This window comes from Cydia pomonella, chromosome 1 (assembly GCF_033807575.1).
Source record: "Cydia pomonella isolate Wapato2018A chromosome 1, ilCydPomo1, whole genome shotgun sequence".
NCBI classification, from domain to species: Eukaryota; Metazoa; Arthropoda; class Insecta; order Lepidoptera; family Tortricidae; genus Cydia; species Cydia pomonella.
The window spans coordinates 7035847-7058375 of record NC_084703.1 but is presented as its reverse complement, the minus strand read 5'-3'; the positions used below and the strand labels follow the sequence as shown (position 1 = coordinate 7058375).

At 39.2% G+C, this 22529-nt stretch overlaps 2 protein-coding genes across 2 annotated transcripts; both read right to left on the bottom strand.

Annotated features, from left to right (window-relative positions):
* Window positions 1-1317: 1317 nt before the first annotated feature.
* On the bottom strand, window positions 1318-20037 carry LOC133524261 (paramyosin, long form). Its single transcript, XM_061860200.1, has 16 exons — window positions 19837-20037; window positions 19709-19765; window positions 18730-18816; window positions 17508-17674; window positions 16647-16884; window positions 16144-16263; window positions 15253-15519; window positions 14359-14605; window positions 12307-12434; window positions 9855-9967; window positions 7105-7294; window positions 6498-6632; window positions 3799-3993; window positions 3306-3401; window positions 2606-2887; window positions 1318-2064 (listed from the first exon to the last, which is right to left on the bottom strand). Exons 1-16 carry the CDS (start codon window positions 19945-19947, stop codon window positions 1867-1869), a joined length of 2631 nt encoding a protein of 876 aa, XP_061716184.1. The 5' UTR covers window positions 19948-20037; the 3' UTR covers window positions 1318-1866.
* Window positions 7838-8843, bottom strand: LOC133524686 (paramyosin, short form-like). Its single transcript, XM_061860834.1, has one exon. It carries the CDS (start codon window positions 8729-8731, stop codon window positions 7838-7840), a length of 894 nt encoding a protein of 297 aa, XP_061716818.1. The 5' UTR covers window positions 8732-8843.
* Window positions 20038-22529: the final 2492 nt, after the last annotated feature.

Genomic DNA, 22529 nt, shown 5'->3' with positions numbered 1-22529 from the left:
AGTTATCCATGTTTTCATTATCGTATAATAATGAATTTATACTATAATGAAAACATGTACTCAATGATATATTTACGAAATGTTAACATGTATTGAATAGTATTCATTTTGTTTGAAATTATGTTTACAGTACATATGGTGCTACTTTCCCGCACGCGTGCGGGAATGAGCATTTTCCGTGCATATGTCGAAACTTTAAAGAGCCATATATATACTGCAAAACATTTGTAAGATACACGTGCGAATAGGTAATTTGCAACTCGTGTCGATTTAAAACACTCCCTTCGGCCGTGTTTTAATTTATCACCTCGCTACGAATTTCCTATTTTCAGCACTTGTATCGTAAATAACTATTATCGTATGTTCTTCCTATACAGATGGCTCTCTGTGATTGTAATTTATGTTTCTTAATTAAAAACATTTCATATTGTTATACCTACTACAACAGTTATTTAATTTATTTGCAAACTCTACCATTGGCAATGTCATTTAAGGCAAGAGCACACTGGTTGCGTGGTCGTAGACGGTGTACGGAAGTCTTGTGCCGTCCCTAATAAGGATATTATGTACAACGTGCACGTGCACGCACATGCATCCGATGTGCTCAGACCTTTAACGTATTTTGATATTAAAAACGACATTGTGCTCAATATATCAAACAGAATTGATTGTAATAGAGACGTAAAGTCTAAGAAAAAAACGTGTCCCTTAGTTTGACATCGAAAACAGATGGCGCTGTACTACGCCGTATGTTTTAAGGTCACTGAATTGTCAAGCATCAGTTACCGCAAAATTTATGCAGCTGTACAGGGACCGTGCGCGTTGGAGGGTCTGCCATCTTGTGGCCTGAATCGGAACCATAAACATGCACATTTACACGTCACGTGTTTTCGTGTGCATAGTAGGTTCAGCCATCTTGTGGGCTACATCGGAACAATAAACAACACATTTACGCCTCGCGCCAAAAATCTGACGGCTCCTGTGCTGACTCCTACGGTTCATGCACGCTCCCTACAGCACCATCTCGTTTACCTGTCAAATTCGAAGCACGAAATTGTCTTAGGTTAAATAATAAATCCCATTCTAATTGCGGTTTCATAAATCTGCGATGCTGTCAACGTGTGCCGCCCCTTCTTATGGAGTAAGGAAATTAGGAAGGGAAAGGAAACAGACTATTTCTGTTTCCGTAATTACTTTTCCAAATTTACACAAGGAAACTCGAATTGCTATAAATGTTATATTTAATCCGTGTGAGCTTATTTCTATTGTTTTTTAATAAAAACAAGTAAAAACTCCAAACAAAAATAAAAATCCAAGCCGTTTTGAACTTTTATTGCTTTTTTTGTTTCTATAACATAAATAGCATTTATTTTTAAATATTACAAGTTACAGTTACAAACGTATAGGCATTGCACCATTAATAAATAATAATATAAAATAGTTCATTTACATTAAACTACCGCGCGTAGCGTGTCGCCGGTGTCCTTATATTAAAAAAATAGTGAAAAAAAAAAAGCTTTCATTGAAATTTGGTTCCTTTATTTGGTATTATTTAGCAAAAATTTAAAAATCCAGGGACGGGCGGTCAGCGCTTGGCTAATGTAGGTGCTGAGACACATTAGGGCGAGCGCAGGCGCGGAGCGCGCGTCCCTGTCCTGCGGACGACAGATGGCGTTAGTACGAGGCTGGCGCCCCGTCGGCGCGACGGCGACCACATCATGGAGAGTGATCACGTTATCACACGGTAGACAGATCTTGCAAGCTGTCAAATCAGTATCGCTCGTCGTCCCGACTCGCTACTACCGCCATCTGTTACCCTATAAAACATTAAACGACTAGGCTTAACCCGACCGGCCAGAAATGCTGTTACTCCGTGCTGAGGGCGCGAGACTCCTGGACCAGGTAGACCTGGGAGCCGGGCACAGTGGAGGTGGTGACGAAGGTGCGGTGCTTGGCGCGAATGAGCGAGAGGTTGCTCTCGGCGACATCGGCGCGGTCCTCGGCGGCTTCCAGCTCGCGCTGGAATCGTCGTACCCGCGTGACGGTCTGCTGGGATACACCCTCCTGCGAACGGAGTAGAGGGTTAACATAACATATATGTACCTTAGACGGTTTACGGAAAACACTAGCCTTATGAGTAGATATACATTTAGATTTTATTATTACACAACATATTATTGCAGTACAGATTACATTCATGACAATTTATAAGAATCTATATTGTGATCGTCAAAAATTAAATTTAAATAATAACATGATAATCCTGATAAACTATAGCAATAATTATAAAATGGAAATAGGATTTTAATTCATTATTATTGATATTGGATATTCCTGAATTGATATAGCTCATATATACCTCGATGGATGAATCTGACTGAATCTACACACCAGGACAAGCTTCAGCTCCCGTCTTAATTATTAATGCAAAGACCTCTCGATATCCTCTGACTTCATGGAAAGGCAAGGTAGCTTTCCATATAATATATTTGAATTTAAATTAAGAAACACCCCAATAAGCCATCGAGACTGACTTGAAAACAGGATAATATTTTTACGATGGACATCTAGAAAAAGTTTAAATATCTTTATCGGAAGATCGTACCTGTTCCGTCAACTGCCTCTTGTAGATGTTGACCTTCTGGGTGACCTTCTCCAACGAGTCCTGGAGCAGAGAGATGTTCTTCTGGTCCTCCTCGCACTGTATGACGACCTCCTTGAGCTGGCGCTCCTTCTTGCGGAGGATCTTGATGGTCTCGGCGTGCCTCCTCTTCTCCTCGTCGATCTCGAGTTCCATGTCCTTGATGCGAGCCTCGAGTTTGCTGATGATGCGTTTGCCACCGACAATGGCGTTGGCTTCCACCTCTTCCAAGCGGACGGACAGATTCTACAAATTTAAAGGCAGTTGTAGTTATTGGATATTAATTAGAATGAGTTACTCAGGGGTACTGTAACAATAACAAATCATATCCGATTGATATTCCCCACAGTTAAGGACAAAACTTAAGGTCAATGGGGGGTAGTCTGCCATATAAAATTTATTGCAGGGAAGACCGTAATAGGGCAAGAACTGTCGCATTTGTATACAGACGTCGCTTAGAGACAGTCAGTGTTCAACCGACCCGACTTCTGTAAGTGGAGTGTGTATATGTATATACTAACGCAATAGTTAAAAGCGACGAAAGAGCTTAAAGACGGCCTTCCTTTATTAAGTTTCAATAGCAGTCTAGTTTGATCAGTATCAAAATTGAAACCATAGGTCTTAGATTTTAAACCAAAGGTTTCAATTTCATAAAAATGAGTACCTTGACTTCAATCTCAAGAGACTTCTTGACGGCTTCGATCTTGACGATCCTCTCCTGTTCCTCGTGCAGGATCTCGACGGTGTGCTTCAGCTCAGTCTGTGAACAAAAAAAAAATAGACGGTGGATCATCGGTAATAATACGTCACTTTTGGACATAGGGTTCCTAGAAAAACAACAATGACCAGTCGTTTGCATCACGATGTTCGGACCTTTACACATGTTTCTAATTTAACTGTATTATGAGATTAGCTTCGTGCATTTTACTCCATTAGGAATTACTTTCAAGTAATCCGTTCTTCCGTTCCGATATCATTAGGAGAATAACAGCTAGCTTCAAATTTGAAGGTCGTATCTTCAACCCTGTCTGTCAATGTACGATGTCTGACAGTATTTAAGTTCACTGTTTTATATGAATTAAATTATAGATGACTTGATGACGGATTCAATGGCAGAAGGTTCATAGATTAGAACTTGTCTAAGGAATCCTACACACCTGGACGCGCTGGTATCTCTCGTCAGCCACGCGCAGCTCGCGGGTGATCTCGTCGTAGTCGGACGCGACGGCGGCCAGCTCCTGCTCGATCTTGGCCTTGCTGCTCGACAGGTTGACGTTGATGACCGTCAGCTCGTTGATGCGCGTAGTGGCCTCCTCCAGCGACTGCTCCACGACGCGCTTCTGGCGGATGGCCTGGACGACAAATTATAAATAAATAAATATTATATTGACATTCTTACACAAATCGACTAAGCTCAAGAAGGCTTGTGTTGTGGGGACGCAGACAACGATATAAATAATATACAAATACTTTAAATACATAGAAAACATGACTCAGGAACAAATACCTGTGCTTATCACACAAATACATGCCCATACCGGGATTCGAACTCAGGACCATCGGCTTCATAGGCAGGGCCACCAGTCACTAGGCCAGACCGGTAGCCAAAAATTGGATTTTATTATAGCTATTTATGGCAGTATACTTGAGATTTTTTAACAGAGATTTATACTCGTAGTTATTGAGTAGGATCCTAATACCGTCAACAAATCAGTAACTATCTACAAACTTTTAATTTACTTGCAATATTCGTACGTATGCAGATTATCTTCAAAACAATCTTCGTTTGCATAGCGGTGACCGATTGCGCTGAAATTTGGATAACAATGTCTGCAATTACTTGATGATGAAGGCCCGAGAGTGAATCGGAAATATAGTTTAGAATTATACACAAATTGTAAATTGATTAATAACACAATATTTCTGACACCTGTAAGCCACAGCGAAGTCAAAAACATTATACGATCACTGAAAAACACTAATTCCACGGGTTATGACGGATTATCAACTAAGATTTTGAAATTATGCATTGACGAATTAGTACCAGTTATAACTCATCTACTTAATTTATCTTTCGAGGTGGGATGTTTTCCGGAGGCTTTGAAATTGTCAATAGTCACACCACTATTTAAAAAAGGAGACAAATCCTCAATGAGTAACTATCGGCCGATAACGCTTATACCGGTCATATCTAAGATATTCGAAAAAGCCATGCATAAAAGAATCATGTTATTTCTAGAGAAATATCAGGTTTTAAAAAGAGAACAAAACGGATTCCAAAAAAACAAAAGTACGACACTTGCGACCTTTAACCTAGTTAACAGTGTTATTCGAAATATTGACGATAAGAAACCGGCAGTTGTAGTATTCTTCGACATGTCTATGGCATTTGATTTCGTATCACATGACCTACTAATTAAAAAGCTTCATAATCTTGGGATGAGAGGGCCGGCTCTACAATGGCTCAAGTCATATTTAAGTAACCGACAGCAATGTGTTGAGATAAGAAGCTCTGTAAACTCAACCATAGTTCATCATAGGTCTTCGTACATGGAAATTAGCCAAGGAGTGCCGCAGGGTAGTGTACTAGGACCACTCCTTTTCCTGCTATATATAAATGACCTACCAGATATAACTACACATCAATGTACGCTATTTGCTGACGACATATCAATTCTAGTAACATGTAATGATGAAATGCAATACAATAATGACATTAATAATACTATACAATCCATAATCGAATGGCTTGAATTCAATAATTTATCTATAAATCTTAGTAAAACTCAATTTATCCAATTCCGTAGTGTGAGAAACAACGGAAAGTTGTTAGATGTCCGACACAATAACACACAAATTAAGGAAGTTGATACTGTAAAATTCTTAGGAATCACTTTAGACATGAATTGTAGTTGGAAAAACCATATAGACACAGTGTGTGACAAGCTGTTGAAATTTGCATATGTTCTGAATCGACTTCGCAACATATCTGGTTGGAACACAGTACTAATGGCGTATCACGGATATGTTGCGTCTCAGTTAAGATATGGACTCCTTTTATGGGGAAATTCCAGTGACGTGGTTAGGGCTTTTATAGCACAAAAAAAGTGCTTAAGGGCAATGTGTGGGGTACCACAACGGGAATCATGTAGACCACTATTTGCAAAGTATGAAATTTTGACATTACCATGTATGTATATTTTTGAAGCAGCTGTTTTTGTAAAAAAATGCCCGTATCTTTTCAAACAAGCTAAAGATGTATATTATAGAAACACAAGAAACCCGAACCGACTTGTAATTGATTTTGTTCCCAGTAGTGCCCTTTTCATGAAAAGTAGTTATTATATGTGTATACGAATATTTAATGCTCTTCCAGATAATGTTAAGGATCTCCCTCTTAATTCATTTAAAGCACAACTTTATCGTTGGCTGAAAACAAAGATGTTTTATACTACAGATGACCTGTTTTGCATGTTAGATACGTAATATTATGTATAAGTTAGATAGTTATTAAGTTAAGTGTACATTTGCATGCTAAACTAGCAAAATATGTTTTTGTACTGATATACGTTACCCTTGCCATCTCATTGTACCATATTTTAAGCAAATAAAGAATATTACATTACATTACATTACATTACATTACAAACGTTACATTACTGTTTAATCAAATACTCAAGACTGCTTTAAGAGCTTATTAAAAAGCTATAAAATTTAAAAACCGGTTTAAAAGAAACGGTTTGTCGAGTGAAACCGAAATTAAAAGGTTTTGCGCCAAGGACATGCTAACGGTTTGAAAGTTTAACCGGTTTCCGAGCCTTGGCGGTAGCACCTAGCACCCAGAAGATATAGGTACCTGCTCGTAGTTGCCACGGATCTCCTCGACCTCGCCGGTGAGGGACTGTATCCTGCGCTGGGCGACGCCGTATTGGTCGAGGGTCACCTGCAGCTGCCTCTGCACTTCGTCGTAGTGGGTCTGGATCTCCGTCAACTGGCGAACAAATGGTTTTAATAATCTTGCTAGTAATGCCAGTACGTGAATTGTGGTGGTCTTTGTTTTCATTTATTTCATGTACTCGTAAAAGAAAACAAATGCTTACTTTAAGAAAAGAGACAGGGTAGAGATTTTCTGCGGCATTTTATTTATTTATTTATTTAAACTTTATTGCAGCCATAAAGAAAAATGTACAAATGGCGAACTTAATGCCAAAAGGCATTCTCTACCAGTCAACCATTGGGTCAAACAGAGACATTTGTGTATGTTGGTGCAGGAAAAAATAATAACAAATAATAAGGAAAAATTAAACGTGAAGTCAAATAATTTAAAAATATATAAATAGTTAAATACTACTACTTATATAATGTATAAAAGATAGACTAATACATATATACAAGATGTCAAATTTGTTTTGTTTGAGTTTGGATCGATTTCTACGAAGAATAATTATGTTGATTTTAGTTACCTGCAGCGACTGCTTCTTGATGGTCTTCTGCAGGTCGAGGTTGGTCTTGTTGGCCACATCCAGGGACAGCTCCAGCTCGGTGATCTGAATCTGCAGCTTCTTCTTGATGCGGGTCACCTCGGTCTTCAGCTTCGTCTCGGCCTCCACCACGCGGGCATTCAGCTGCTCGATCTCGATGCTGGTCTGCTTGCTGAAAAGTACCAATTTAAATAAGATGGGTTTTCTTCACCTCTTTCAACAACTGACCTAACTGTTATGTATCGAGCTGTGTTTAAGAGGGACTTCTTAGTTGATATACAATTGACGTAAGTTAAATAAGTTGAGAACGAACGACGTAAAATAAACGACGACGATGTATAATAAATAAACGAATATTTTCGTTCACTGCGTAAAAATATGTGTTGTGTGAAAAAATATTCGATTCTCCATGATATGGAACTCCATGTACAAGTATTAGACTTGTACACTCAGCATGAAATAGATGGTGACAGACCTTTATTACCTTAGGAATGAGTATGTGTTGTGATATATTTGGCTATTTTGGCTGCCACTATCTGATCTATATGATAAAAAGATTTTCAATAATTCTTCCTACCACACGATAATTTAAATTGTATACTGAGTACAATATAAAATTTAAATTGTCGTGAGTAAATGAAAATTTAAAATTTTGTAAACCCACTAGACCCTTCGTCCCATGACTAAAGTCCTTATTAGCAAATTCATTCAGTATTCACCTTGTGTCTATCATGATGCTTGTATTTAAGTGCTCGAATTGCCTCAAGGTTTCTTTAAGCTCACTCAATGGTTTTAGATACGAATCGTCTATAATAGGCATCTCTTGATGAACCACAACGAGATGCGTCTTTGGCGGGGGGGACACCGAGCGTCGGATGCACCTCACCGTTTCTTCACACATGCTTTCTACATGCTTTCTAGCCATACTGGACACTTCACTTTCTGACATTATACTTTTTTTCACTCTAGCAAAATTCCGATCGATCTGAGCTTTTCTTGCTTGGGTATCCATTTTTCGTACGTACGCGTTAGCCACATTCTGCCTGCTTTCGTCTAACAGAGTCTGTGCAATGGCTTTAGCTGATTTGCCTCTGTAAATCAACGCTTTACCTTTCAATTCAGCACCGACATTCTTTTGCTTATCATAAAGCTCTAACTCTTTCTCGATCTCCTCCATTCTCTGTTTCTGCCTCTCGGCCTTAAATTTTTCCCTATTTACTTTAGTCTTCTTTGCTTTTACACTAACACTTTCCACACCAACGTGCTTCGTGACGTTTGCTGCCGCAGCCGTGGCCACACATGTGAACGGTGCCCGCTTCGATATATCAAATTTGTTAAGGTCACGCTTCGCTTGCTCAGAAATTTCCTTAGATATCCTGGAGACGTCTTCGCTGGAATACGGTTGCACCGGTTTGTCGAACCGATATTTCTCCAACCCCCTCTCGTTGTTCCACGGCAAGTGCGGCGGTTTACTCGCGACTCCGTGCTCCTTGTCGGAGATGTAATCTATCATTGGCTGGTAGAAATTTATGCCGTAGCCATAGTTGTCTTCGTAGACCGCAGTGGGAGGGCGGTTCCATTTATAAGTCGCCACTTTAACCGGTGGCATGGTTGAGCAATAGGGGATCAATCGTCGATTACCGATGAGTGAGTCGAGTTATCTAGAGGCGTGCGTCGCCAAAGGCCGAGGTCGTAAAATTAGGTCCGTGAGCAACTCGGCGACGTCTTTTGTACAAATTAATCGGCAACGATGTGCCAAAATGCTAATGTGATCACCTATTTTGTGCACCAATAGGGCGTCTTGTTAAATATAAATGGTATCCGTGCCAATAATTAGAGATAAATTCTACCGAGATGCTTTTAGGTTTGTACCGGAAATATTACGATAATTCATGGCTATTTTATGTTAGTTCCTAATATTATTGACATCTTTATCGAGAGGATGGCCGCTACATTCATTATTTTGGGTATTTGATGTATTGGTTCGATTTATATGATATTTGTTTATTGGCTGTACCCCAATAAGATAAGTGTGTCATGGATGATGGCTACATGCTCGGGTGACAGGCGTCAGTCATCGGGGAGGGAGGGGTATTGAGAGACGAAGCCCTTAGTTCCGAGTTGGCTCCCAGACGGTACAGAGGGCTAGTGTTCCGTGTAAATGTTCGGTCTCTACTTTTAACGCGTTCAACATGGGGCACAACCGATGCCGGCACTCTCGTAAGCTTTCCGATACCTTACTATCTATGACTTCTGATTCTCTTTCTTTTCTACATTTCTGTGTGCTAATATTTAAAATCTCTGGTAACAGTAGTGTATTAGGTGTCCCGTTAGATTATATTGTTTAGAGTCACAGAAAAAATAATCTACAGCAGACATGTTTCTATAGCTTTGTACTCCCAAAACCAGACTCAGTTGTTTCCACTCTCTCTTGCTACTTTTTAAACCTGGATCTTAATATCAAACCAAAATCTGCCTATCTTCTAACCTCTAAAAAATCTAACCAACCAGCTAGATACTGTTCAAGAATAAGTACTTAGGACCTCCGTGCACCATTGAAGCAACAGGTATATCGAAACCTGAAAACTTTGCTAGGTTTCGCGGACGAGCTGGGTTGGTTATAGTAGCGCTACGCTGTATTTCTGCAAAATAGGCATAAAGGCTGTAGATTTGCGGAAAATACCCAGGACATCTAACTATGATTTCCTGTCTCATTTCATCCAAAGGCTTACCGGATGGCTTCGATCTCCTCGTCCTTCTCCTGCAGGCGGCGCTCGGCCTCGTGGCGGAACTGGCCGAGCTCGGCGGTCAGCCTCTGCGCCCGCTGCTCCTCAGCCTTGCGGCCCTGGTGGACGAAAATAGACCATGAATACATTGCAGTAAGAGCTACAGGATACATGTCTATTTTAGTCGGTTACATCAATATTGCTAATAATGTAAACAATTTCATTACTTTATATCCTCACACATTTTAAGGACAACCATGATCTTATGGACAATTTACGACAAATACTTAAATCTTTTATTTAAGTGTATATTTTTTGTTATAATATAATATATTAATTATGAATATTTTAGTGGAGACAACCTTCGTAAAAATAACATTTATTTGGTTTCTAGTGAAATAATAACAAAATCAGTCATATTTGTTTACATTATTTGCAAAAGTATAAGTTCATTCAGTCCATTGCCATCAACTGTAGTTGATGATGGTGCTATCGATCAGTTTCCTATTTTTATTTTATTTGTATATAATATATCGTTTTAGAGTCACATTTGATAATATACATTTAGCGGTTACGAATACGTGTAGATGGTAGAATTCATTAATGTTTCTCAAGTCACGTGCTATTTTGCTAGGTCGGTCTATGGCAGTATATCCTAAAGATATTAGCGGCAATAAATATCCACTGTGGAAATCATAAGATCATATATTAGTTTCAACTAATGTTTGCTTGAAACCATTGACGTGGAATCATTAGTTATGGTTCTGGCCACAAGGGTAAATTAGTTAGTGGTGTAAACGTCTGCGTGGGTTTCAGTAATCATCAGGAGCCATGTTTACAGTATTAATCGTTTGCCAAATAATATACAGGTTTTTACATTGATTTATAGTCGTGTTTACGATGATTTAAGTATTAAATATTCCTATGCATTGCGAATTCGTGATTTCCGTGTACTATTGCAATGCGAATGTAACAATTTGCCATAGTTAATACCGAATAAACCTCTTACAACAATATATCGATAAGGCTTTATATGGGAGTGCGGCTATAGTTAAAATCAGTGAAAATTTGATTTAATTAATTTTTGCTAAGCGGCATTACCCACTAGAGGCGGATTAAGTTAACTCTTGACACTTCCGCACTTTGCCGCTGCAATGGAAACGTGACAACGTTATACATATGTAGATTAAAAAATTGGTATCACTAAGCTGGATCCTGTAACATAGAGTTTCCTAGCTTAGGACAAAGGGTCGTGATTTACTGTAATGTTAAATTTATGAAATAAACTTATATATTCATTCATATTACGGCACTTCGTGCCAAAGACGGCGCAGAATTAGTTTCGACCGACAGCAATTATTATGCCTATCTACTAGCATTGAAATAATAACTGGGCAGCTTGGTATTTATCTCGATGTGCGTATAAATAAATATCTAACTAAAGAACAAGGTAGGAAACCTGGCAGCGACGAGTGATGTAGCAATTTGTGACTGAACGGCTGCCAAACTATCGTTAGCCGACCTATACAAAGTCGCTGTTATGAATTACCTGTCAATTTCTTTGTCTATGACATTGTCCAATTCTGTACAAAAAAGTTGAGCACCATTTACGATTAGTTATGACTGATGTTCCCCTTTGTTTAATTTTAACCCTTAATAAATATAAATAAAAATAAATATTTGGGGACAATTTGACACAGATCGACCTAGCCCCAAACTAAGCAAAGCTTGTATTATGGGTACTAGGCGACGATATACATACGTATATAGATAAATATATACCTACTTATATACATAGCAAACACCCATGACCACAGATACATTGATTGAGTAAGATGTGCAAAATCTAAGACAATTTCGTGCTTTGAATTTGATACGTAAACGAGATGGCGCTGTCCAGCTTAATGCATTTTGTGGTGATTCTATATGGCATTTATTGGAATTCTCAAAAACACCCGCCTGAAGAGACAAACGCTCTTATACATAAAATCTTACGGGCCTGAATTTGTTAAATAATGTTTTATCCATTTCTTACAAACACATAAATCAGAATGACAGATAAAGACAAACGATTCATAGCTAATTCAGGCCAGTAACATGTGTATAAATACGCTATTAGTGATTTCTTATAACACCTTAATCATTAACCAAACTTGAGTCATATATGAAACTGATCACATTAATTATCGTTCGCGTCTCTCGATTTGCGATTTCGATGTTCAACTGGAGTTTATCTATAAACGATTGCCATGTTGGCTACGGCCTCAGAGCGCTTACCGCTAACATCGAAAAATCGAAAATCGTTATCTGCCTCTTTATTTCTCATGCATATGATAGAGAGGCAGATAACTGTTTTTCGAAGACCTATTCTTCTTCCTATATTTAGAAGGGCTGGAACTGTTCCGGGCCGGGTATGGCCCGCGGGCTGTAATTTGGGGACCCCTTAGATAACACTCACGGCCTCGGCTTCCTTGTAGGCGGCAGTGAGTTCCTCACGCTCGTTCTCGAGACGGCGCAGCTCGATCTCGAGCTCGTGGAGACGGCGGGTCAACTCAGTCACGGTGGAGCGGGCGTCGTGCAACTCATCTGCAATGGGAACGGTCCGTCACACAACGTTGTGAAGATCAAAGATACTGCAAAACTAACAATCCATTGGACCTTTGGTATCATGTACAGTGTAACGCACCAAAAGTAATTGCCATCCTCGCAACCACTTTTTCAAATAGAGGTAAATCTCCACAATTAGCGTTCAAAAGTACATAAAGTATCCTATATGACATGACAGCAGCCAATCGTAAGATCAGGCAGACCGTGAAATTCCTAGGTATATTGTGAAACATTAAAATACTACCGTCAAAATATTACGCTCTGCCAGATCTTACGATCGGCCGCCGACACACGCATCTTTTTTTGTTAAGCTGTTAGATATAGTTGTGCCGTTCTCGAGAACATTACCCATACAAAACGGAGAACATTTTCGATAACAGCACAACTATGCCGTTAGAAAATGGTAGATACTTTCGACGCGTAGTCTCATCCGCTACTACTGAAGCTGACTGTACATCCTACTCATACAAAACTGAAAATTTAAAGACAGCTTGATATCAGTATAGGTAGGAGATGCCATCAGCCCCTTAGGCTTAATGCATCTTTCCTTTCTAATATAGGTACACGGTATTTTTTTAAACTCCATTAACTTCGGGATATGACTAATAGTTTTGTGGAAACTGAATGACAATTAGTTTTTTTGTTTATCTTTTATATTTCGTAAAAATAAATGAATAGTGTTGTTGTGGCACGGACATTATAAATTTAAATCCACCAGCGGTGGCAGCATGGTTCTATTTATATCACTTGTCACTATGCCCTTCACTTTCGCGCTTACATACTTGTTTGAACGTGACAAGCATGGTGACAAATGATAAAGAGCCGACCATCATAATAATAATAATAAATATCCCCACGCAAGCCTATCAAAAGACCGGGATTTATAGGCCCGTGAAATCCAAGGAGATATAATAATAAATTTTTCGTGTTTTGGCTCCATTAAGGACAGATAATTGAAAACAATAACACACCAATGACATTTCGAATATCAATCGTGCGAGATAACACTTGCATTTAGTAGCAAACGAACTCAAACTAAACACTAATCAATATATAGTCAAGTCCTAAGGCAAGTGTACACGCTCGTAGGTGCCTTATCGGATAAAAAATAATCATTGATTATCTCCAAAATTTAGTTAATTAGAATACCGGTTTCTTTGAGAAGGCTACTTAATTTGAGTTCAGGAATGCACCCTTTAAATTATCGGACTTAAAAAAATACCGTGCATAACTTTTCTTTGACTTTTGGCTTCTATTAAGAAAATTCACGTATTTGATGAATAAGCTTTTCACTCTTATTTTTGTCTTTAAAATTTGAGACGAGTAGAGCGTGCTAGTCAGGCGACGGAAAACGGCTAAAGATAAACTGGTAAGGTTCGTTTGTATCTCACATATCATGCACTTTCTTGTTTAAATTATTATGCTTCACTGACACCTATAGTGTTAAGCATATCATCAAAGCTTTGTGTAGGTATGTAATTTGATTCTTGGAAGGAAATTGGCTTGGCGGATGACAAATGTCAACATAGTAAAGGGGACAGAAATGAACTACTTAACTAAAATGAACTTCGTATAGTCATATCACACCAATATTGTAAGTGGCCTTTTTATATTATGTGATAAAGGTCAGACTACCACGTTTTGAAACTAGCGACACCAAATCCCATTCCTTTTAACTTCACCTTTTGACCGCCAAAGACATCAACTGACGCCCGCGGCTGCAGCCCATTATCAAACTTCGAGCATTCCGACAAGGTTCACGATGACGCACCGCGCACGATAGGCACTCAGTTCCTTGTTCTCGCACGCCATGCCAACCCGTCGTTCTGCTCTGCTCCCCCGTCTGCTTGTTGCGCAGGTCGGCTGGGACAACTCGTTTAGATAGACTGGTTGCATGACTCACCGCCCAGCTTCTTGTTCTCGCGCGCCAGCGCGTCCTTCTGCTCCCTGGTCTTGTCCAGCTCGTGCGACACGCGCTGCAACTCCGTCTGCTTGTTGCGCAGGTCGCGCTGGGACACCTCGTACAGCTGCACCGTCTCCTCGAGGCGGGACTTGATCTCAATGTTGACGCGCTCGAGCTGCTCGGTACGCTTCTGCAGCTCCCGGGCGGTGCCGTTGGCCTTCTCGAGGTCGATGATGAGCACCTCCACCTGAGGACGGAATGGTCAGTATAAAAATTTGATATTATATAGCGACTTGGTTTATAAAACTTAGGTTTTATCGCTACGAATAAAACTTTAATCACTATGTCAAACTATTTACTATTAAAATCAGAGCTTTAAACTTGAGACATTTGGTATAAAATTTTGATCCATTCAGCCATTTCCAAAGTTAGAGCTTTCCAAAGTCAAGTCTGGATTGTGATATTTTTCAGCATTTTCTAATAAATTAACAACCAACCAAGTAGTGAAAATGTTATAATATGTTATATATTTGCAATCTAGTCACAGAGCGCTTTCAGTTGGTACCCCATGTATGTTTAAAAGAAAAAAGTAAAAAAAATATTGCCGAATTTATAACGTCGCATTAACTACCCCCACCATTTTCGCGCTTGTCATCTCATATATTTGTCTTATTAGTTCAGGACATCAATCTGAATGCATTGATACCATATCCACCCGTATCCGTGAGAAAATCTAATTCTAGAAAACTTCTACACAAAATACTGACTTACTAAATCGATTTTTTAACTATAAAGGAATACAAGTAGGTTCAAAACTGCAAAAATGATGCTGAGATACAGAAGGAATAGTTGCTTAACTGCTCACAATTAAAAGTAACAATAAACCCGTCTCACCTCGCTCTGCAGACGGGACTTCTGCTTCTCAACATTGTTGATCTTGACGATGAGGGTTTCGATCTGCTCCTCCTGCTCCTGGATGCGGATGGAGTACTTGCGACGGAGTTCCTCGATCTCCTCGGCGCGGGCCGAAGCCTCTGCCTCGTACTTGGACCTCCAGTGCTGGACCTCGCCGTTGGACTTGACTAGCTGGCGTTCGAGGTCCAGGCGCGCTTCGGATTCCTCCTCCAGTTGCACGCGGACGGATTCCAGGTCGATCTCGACCTGATTAATTCAAAATACGGGTCAATATAAGGGTGTAATAATGTAGTCATTTTAGAGACCTGCTAATGTTGTATAACTTTTGGTATTCTTGAAAATAATTCTTTTCAATTACAACCCTCAAAATGTGCGTTTAATTTCTTAATTTTGAAGGCAACTTCATAACTTTATATTATATTGGTTGTCGATAAATTATGAAATTGGTCGTTTTCTGACGAGGAAAACTGGAAACTTCTCGACTTTATTTCTACTCCGTTTTGTTGTGATTTCCACTATGTGTACCTTTACTTCTAGAGAAACGAAAATAATATCTTACAATAGTTACATTTTATTTTATTTTGACTGAGCACAAAACGGAGTTCACATTTCACAACCGCATGACGGCAAGTGACTTTTTTCGAGAAAATGAAATATATATAAATACAAGAGGATTGTAGTCTATCTGTTACGTATTTAAAAAGTAAAGTATTACAGCACATTTATAAGATTTTTTATTTCGTATTTTTAAGCCATATTCAATACACGGTACCTATTATATATTTTGCAAAATCTACCCGCGGAGGGGAGGTAGACATGACACAATCGAATCACTCCGAATAGTAAATACATAGTTAATTAGTGAAGTACCTGGTGTAGAGTGGCTTCAAGCAGAGAGCGCCTCCTGTCTTCATCCTCCAGGCGGCGACGAGAGTCCTCGAGCTGGCTGACCAGCTGGCTCTTCAGGTACACCACATTCTCGATGTTCACCTGGAAAGGTATAATAGGTATTAGGTAGTTCCAATAACAAAATATCTACCCGTTACTATTTTAATAAACCAGTTGAAATCTGAGCAGGTGAAGTGGCATCGGTGGGATACATATCCACGACGGAGGCGTGGTGAAATGTGCTCGGTGTTTTATTTACAACAAGGTAAATGTTAGGAAAACTGCTAAACTGACACTGTTAAGGCTCGATCGATTAGACAGTGCGAGAATTTTCATGCTATCAGCTTTAGATCGATCGAGTAAATTGGTTGCACCTTAATAAAGTTTATGGGACTCACTGATGTATTTAGCAAATTGTATCGATAACAAATTGCCATGATGCAATTTTGAAACGATTTTTTTAAATAGGTAAATAGAATACACACCTTAAGGTCCTGAACTTCCTTGATGAGCTCAACATTCTCCTGGGACAGGCGCTGCTTGTGGGAGGTGATGTCGACGATGGTGCGGTTCAGCTCCTCGATCTTGATGTGCAGCTCGCTAATGGACACTTCGAGCTTCTCGCACTGTTTCACCACGGTGATCTTCTCCTTGCTCACGTTCTCCACTTGGGCCAACAGCTCGTAAACTTCGGCCTGGAACTTGGACTTCTCCTTCTCGGCTCTGGCGGCAAAGAAATATTATTCGAAATATTATAAGAAATTCGAAAATTATGCACAAATACAAGCGGCTTCCGTTTATACGTGAACCAGCGTTATCTAATTTTATCGTGTCATGTCACTTCCTTTAAACGAATAGTTTTTGTCAATGTAAAGTATCATTTTACGTGACAGTAAAACTTGAGAATTTCCAACGGTACACGTAGCGACTATTCTGTTGTCCTGTTGACTGTAAAACCTAACAGGAACCAAATTTCAGTATGTTCTTGCAGCCTCGCTTTATTACATTTTATATTTTTCACTAACTAGTTTTACTCGTACGATAGTCAATGACTTAATTCTGTTTTCGGAAACCCTTGTATTTGAGTGTTCTGTTTTATAAAGGATGATAGCATGAAAAATCGCTTCGCTCGCATATTCGCACGGCAATAGGAACTTAATCTAGTAAATAGACACAACGTGCGGTTAAGATACAATGAAATTGGGATGTATTACAGAATAAATGATAATCAGGTTTTTGAAAAAAAAAAATAGAAAAAAGACTATGCATTTATAAATAGAATAGAAATGGTACAAATGCGCAGTCTGTTTTCTGTCATGATACACTAAATCGTTGTGTTTTCTCACCTGGCTTTGCCTTTGGTAAGCTGGTCGATTTGTTCCTGGAAGTCGACGACGATCTCTTGGTGCTTCCTCTTGAGGAGGTGCGCCGTCTCCTCTGACTCCAGGTGGACATCTTCCAATAGTTTGCGGAGCTTGGTCAACTCGGTGTCGCGTTTCCTGTTGATCTCGAACTGAAAACGTACAGGTCCATTTCAAAATACACCCTTAACTTCTGGGTGTTTGAAACAGTGAAGACTCGGCACATACATACATTGCACTCTATTTGCTTTACGATCTGTTCTTGAGAATCTTGTACCAACCAAATAGATCATTATTTGAAATATCAGTAGTAAAAAAAGGCTTTTAGTCCAAGTTTTATTTTTGTAAATTAGTTAGGCTGGTAGGAGTTTTGTTGCACTTAAGTTCATTTAAAGTATTTTCACTGCATTAAGATTATACTTCTATAACTATGGAGTAGAATGTATGCACGTAGTCTTAATACTGTTATTGCTTCTTCGTCGCATTAAAGAGTGGAAAGGCATAAAGGCTATTTTTTATTCTAATCATTATGTAGGTATTCACCTTAGGAATGTTCTTTAAAAGTTATTCGATTACTGTCAGATATTTTAATTCTTATTTAACAGAACACTCCTATATTTTCAAAGTTGTATGTATAGAAATAAACTGATATTGATTTTTTCCTTATTCATTTCTTGTCTTTTGCCGGTCCACTATACACGAAGGCTTTAAAAATAGGTTCGATTTCCTGTATGACCTGAAAATTACAAGTAATTACATCGCCAAGCAATAACAATATCGCAATTGCAGAATGAAATATCGCAGCGCATAAATACACAAGTTTTTGACGAAATTATTAGCATACCCATGGTATACTAATAATTGCGTGACACGTCAATTCACGTAGGCGGTAATATACAGCGGCAACCGGAATGTCTTTGTTTCTTATGAACTTTCTTAGTCTTCAGAGTGTACGCTTTCTTCTTTTTAAAACATTAGCCATATTCTTGTAAAATGCATTCAACTTATTGTTCCAGTTAACACTTATTTTCGAAATTGTATATTTTTATTCAGATAATTTTCTGTTTCTATTATGTTTGCTTCAGTTGGCATCTTCTATGACTTTTTGTTTGCTGTCCGTTTCAGAATCTTCTTCGTTTATGGTGTCATGAACATTGGCTAGTAAACATTCAATGATAACCTATCGTGAATATTGTTATTTATTTACCTGACTCTCAGCTCCGCCTTCAGCTTCCTCCAGCCTCTCGGACAGTTGGATGACTTGCACGCTCAAATCTGCCTTTTCCCTCTCGATCTGTTACATGAAAGAAGACGCTAATGATATCTTACTCTTAATAAACACCAGATATATTAGACTTTAGGACAGTTAGTAATGCAGACATGACAAATGTTACAAAAACATGAAAATGAAGAAAATTTAGATTTTGAACAATAATAAAAACTGTACTTAGTCCATGGTAAAAAGAGCTGATTGTGAGAGTTTAAATTATTTAAGTACAATACCTACATGAAAAATATTAAATTAATCATAATGGGTTTCCCGTAATCAGTAAAGAAATGGTAGAGGCAAACTTGTCAAAATATACAAATCAATTCATTCATGACATCGTTATTAAGAATTATATAACGTTACATACATATAACGCACTTCGTTGAGCCTATAAAGATCGTCGCTATGACTAAGTCGGATATTTTTGCCAGTCTATTATTACATTTAAATATTGTGGCATTCTCCGAACATCATTTGGCCCAGTTTCAAAAGTGTCTCGAGCGAGAAGTAGAGATTTGTGAGAATGCTTTCGCTACGTCTATTTTTGTCCGCGGTTCACACAGCGCAGGAGTTACGCGATCAGTTCACTGCAGCATTCAAAAATAGATAACGCAAACCGATCCGATGACGAGATATGATGAGGTGCCGATGATATTGAACTCACTTCCAAATGTTACTCATATCCAAAGCACTTTCCAAGACACTTAGTCACACTTTAAGGTTTAAGTACTCAAGTTAAAAAAAAAGCACAAAATCCGTTAGTACACGTTAGCTGGGCGGGGCACCGAGGGTGGCGCGATTTTCCAAGGGTGCAAAGCTTGCGAACGAGGGCGGCTTATTAATAGAGCCGCCCCGCCCACCGCGCGCGCGCCCGCTTTGGCCGCGCGCGCGCGGATCACGTTTCGGCCGCTCTTACCCTCTGACGCAGCTCCCTTTCGGATTCCAGATCATCTTGGAGGAGACGGATCTTGTCCTGAAAAATACAACATTATAGTATCCGCGAACACTATCACAGCACTGCACTGATTGGTAAACGGGCTGTACCTCCAGCCTGGAGAGAGCACTCAGGTCGGCGGTATACTCGATGTTCACGTCGGTGGTGCCCCCACCGCTGCTGCGGTAGGTGTACTTTGAGGACTTCGCCACGGCGGACATTGTCGCTGGTCGGGATCGGTCGGCACTCGGCAGTCGGCGCTACGTTACCGGTCGGGCACCGTTCGACTAGTGAGAGCGGGCGGGCTGGTCGACGCGCGAGCGCTGCTCGCCCCTCCCCCGCGGGCCCGCGGCGCCCGCGCCGGCTCCAGGGCGGCCGGCCGGCTGGAGCGCGCGGATCGTGTTACCACCCCCGCGCGCCCCCCCCTCTCGGCCTTTTATAGACACGCCCGCCTTCCCGTTCGCAGTTCTCTTTTATTTGTTTTGACCAAAAAGTTTTTGGCGAAACCCTTTTCAGTCCGGTTCAGAGATGTGCAGCGACGCGGGATCGGTTTCTTTAGGTTCACCGCCCGACTGAGTCTCTGCCGAACCACTTGTAGCACATTCATCATTTATAAAGCTAAACAACATTAAGAAGAGCTGATCGTTGTTCAAGGTCGCGGGAATGATTCTGATGCGCGGGCGCTGGGAGTAAACAAACGAGTCCAGCTCCCGGATTCCCGTCGATCCCTGGCACTCACTAAATGCCACCAACCTTCTGAACTTAGCAATGAACTTCCTGCACTCTTTGATTGTCTCCCTGATATGTTTACTAACATTAATCAAATCTAAATTTAACGGGTGGTATAATAATCTGGGTTTATAGACTTGGATGACTATAATTGAGCAGTTGTAGCGCTATTACTTACATTATTACCCGAAAATACCTTAGATGTTTTGAATAAGTAAAAATCGTAGATTCTGGCGACTAAAGTTTTTTTTTGCCAAATATTTCAGGGTTAGTTAGGGCAACTCCAAACACTTTCAAATTCAAAGTGTGGTATCTGCATAAATGACCATTCGAGGCGAATTAAATATGTCATATATTTCCAAGTTTTCCTACCTTGGTTTGAGTTTAAGAATATCGGGCTAAAGGTAAAGTATGGCTGTATAGTACCTTCCATTGCAAATGTCACCACAACCACAAAACAGGTAGGTACAGAAGTCAATCACATGTATGTACTTCACTTTTCATACCTACGCTCGGCGGTCGCTCTAGGGTTGTCAACTATGGCTTATGCACAAAAAACTATCTTGGTAGTGGCACTCGTATCTAGTTGTTTGATTGATTTTTGATAATGAAACGGGAAGAATGAAAATATAAATTAATAATGACTAAAATATTTAAATTTTAATGTCATTGTTATATTACAAATTAGTCGCAGAAGTGTTATAAATTAGCGTTCTCATGTACAATTATCCTACAAAATAAAACAATAAACCTGACTACTACAGTCGACTCTCGTTAATTCAAACCTGCAATAATTCGAACCTCTCTATAATTCGAAGTTATTACGAGTTCCCTAGGACATCTCTTGATATTTCGAATAAAAAAACAATACATTTTTTTCACTTGGTAATTCGAACAAAAAAATCATCGCTATGTAACAAAACGACCCGGTAATTCCAACTCATAGGCGTCAAACACTCGACTATTCAAAGTTATCAGATTGCAGAGGTAAGTCCCTACATTTTAAGACATGTTCTAACTTCTATCATTTGTTACTGTAATGATTAGTTTGCCACATACTTCCGCCTAATTTGTTTGTTTAGTTTAGTTTCAGTTACTTTTTAGTTGGTTATCTATACAAATTAAAAGTTAGTTAATTAATTGTTAGTTATGAGTCCAATAAAGTATAAATGTTTGACTTTTACTGATTGACAAGGCACGGAGAGCTGTATTTAGCACCAGTAACGATTCTCAACTGCTTAAATAATCCGGATTCATAAAAGAAGATCAAGAAAATCTGCCTATTATTACGGAAAATGAAAAACCCGCAATAACACCACTGGTTGCAGTGGTTGACATCTGCAGTTAATAACTTATATTTTTTCTCTCAAAAATTTCGAACCATTTGATAATTCAAACCAGGGATCGGAACCGGTTTTTTGCAAAAACATCGAAATAACCATATATTTCGGTTTATTTTATACTCAAAATGTAGGACTCAGTTGTGTTTTTAGATAACGACTTAGTATTATTAGATTGCCCGATTAGGAATGAAATAATTAACAAAGAACGAAAAAATACCGTTTTCGTTCCCATACAAAAAATACCGGTTTCCGATCCCTGATTCAAACTCTCGATAATTCGTATTATTTTAAAAGTCCTTCGAGTTTCGAATTAACGAGAGTCGACTGTATTACAATACAAAAATTTTACAGAACAAAAAGATACAACATTTTACGTTTGTCAATTTTCACTATCGAAAATCCCTAATAACTTCTAAACGGATTACCCTAGTTACACAATTTCCATTGCCCTATCCGTTTTAGACTCAAACCTATCAAATGACACTAAAAACAACACAATATCTACACAAACAAAAAAAACATGTTTTCAAACTTACCTAAGGTGGCATGAATTTGCCTTACAAAAATTTTGTTACTTCGTTTATACTGAATAAAAATAGGAAACTATTATATAAAACGATCTTTGATACATTCTTCGGGGGCCGGGGCGGGGCACTTCCCTACCTACCTAACTGTTCTGTGTAATGTTAAAACGAACCATCGAAATACAAGCAGAAGGTATCTATACCTAC

Bases quoted from the DNA above. Each gene is read 5' to 3' on its own strand.
- LOC133524686 (XM_061860834.1), bottom strand. From the start codon at position 8,731: ATGCCACCGGTTAAAGTGGCGACTTATAAATGGAACCGCCCTCCCACT.
- LOC133524261 (XM_061860200.1), bottom strand. From the start codon at position 19,947: ATGTCCGCCGTGGCGAAGTCCTCAAAGTACACCTACCGCAGCAGCGGT. The intron at 16,885-17,507 runs GTGAGAAAACAC...CTTTGCCGCCAG, and splicing joins CTTACCAAAGGCAAAGCCAG to AGCCGAGAAGGAGAAGTCCA. The intron at 12,435-14,358 runs GTGAGTCATGCA...TTCCCATTGCAG, and splicing joins CGAGAACAAGAAGCTGGGCG to ATGAGTTGCACGACGCCCGC.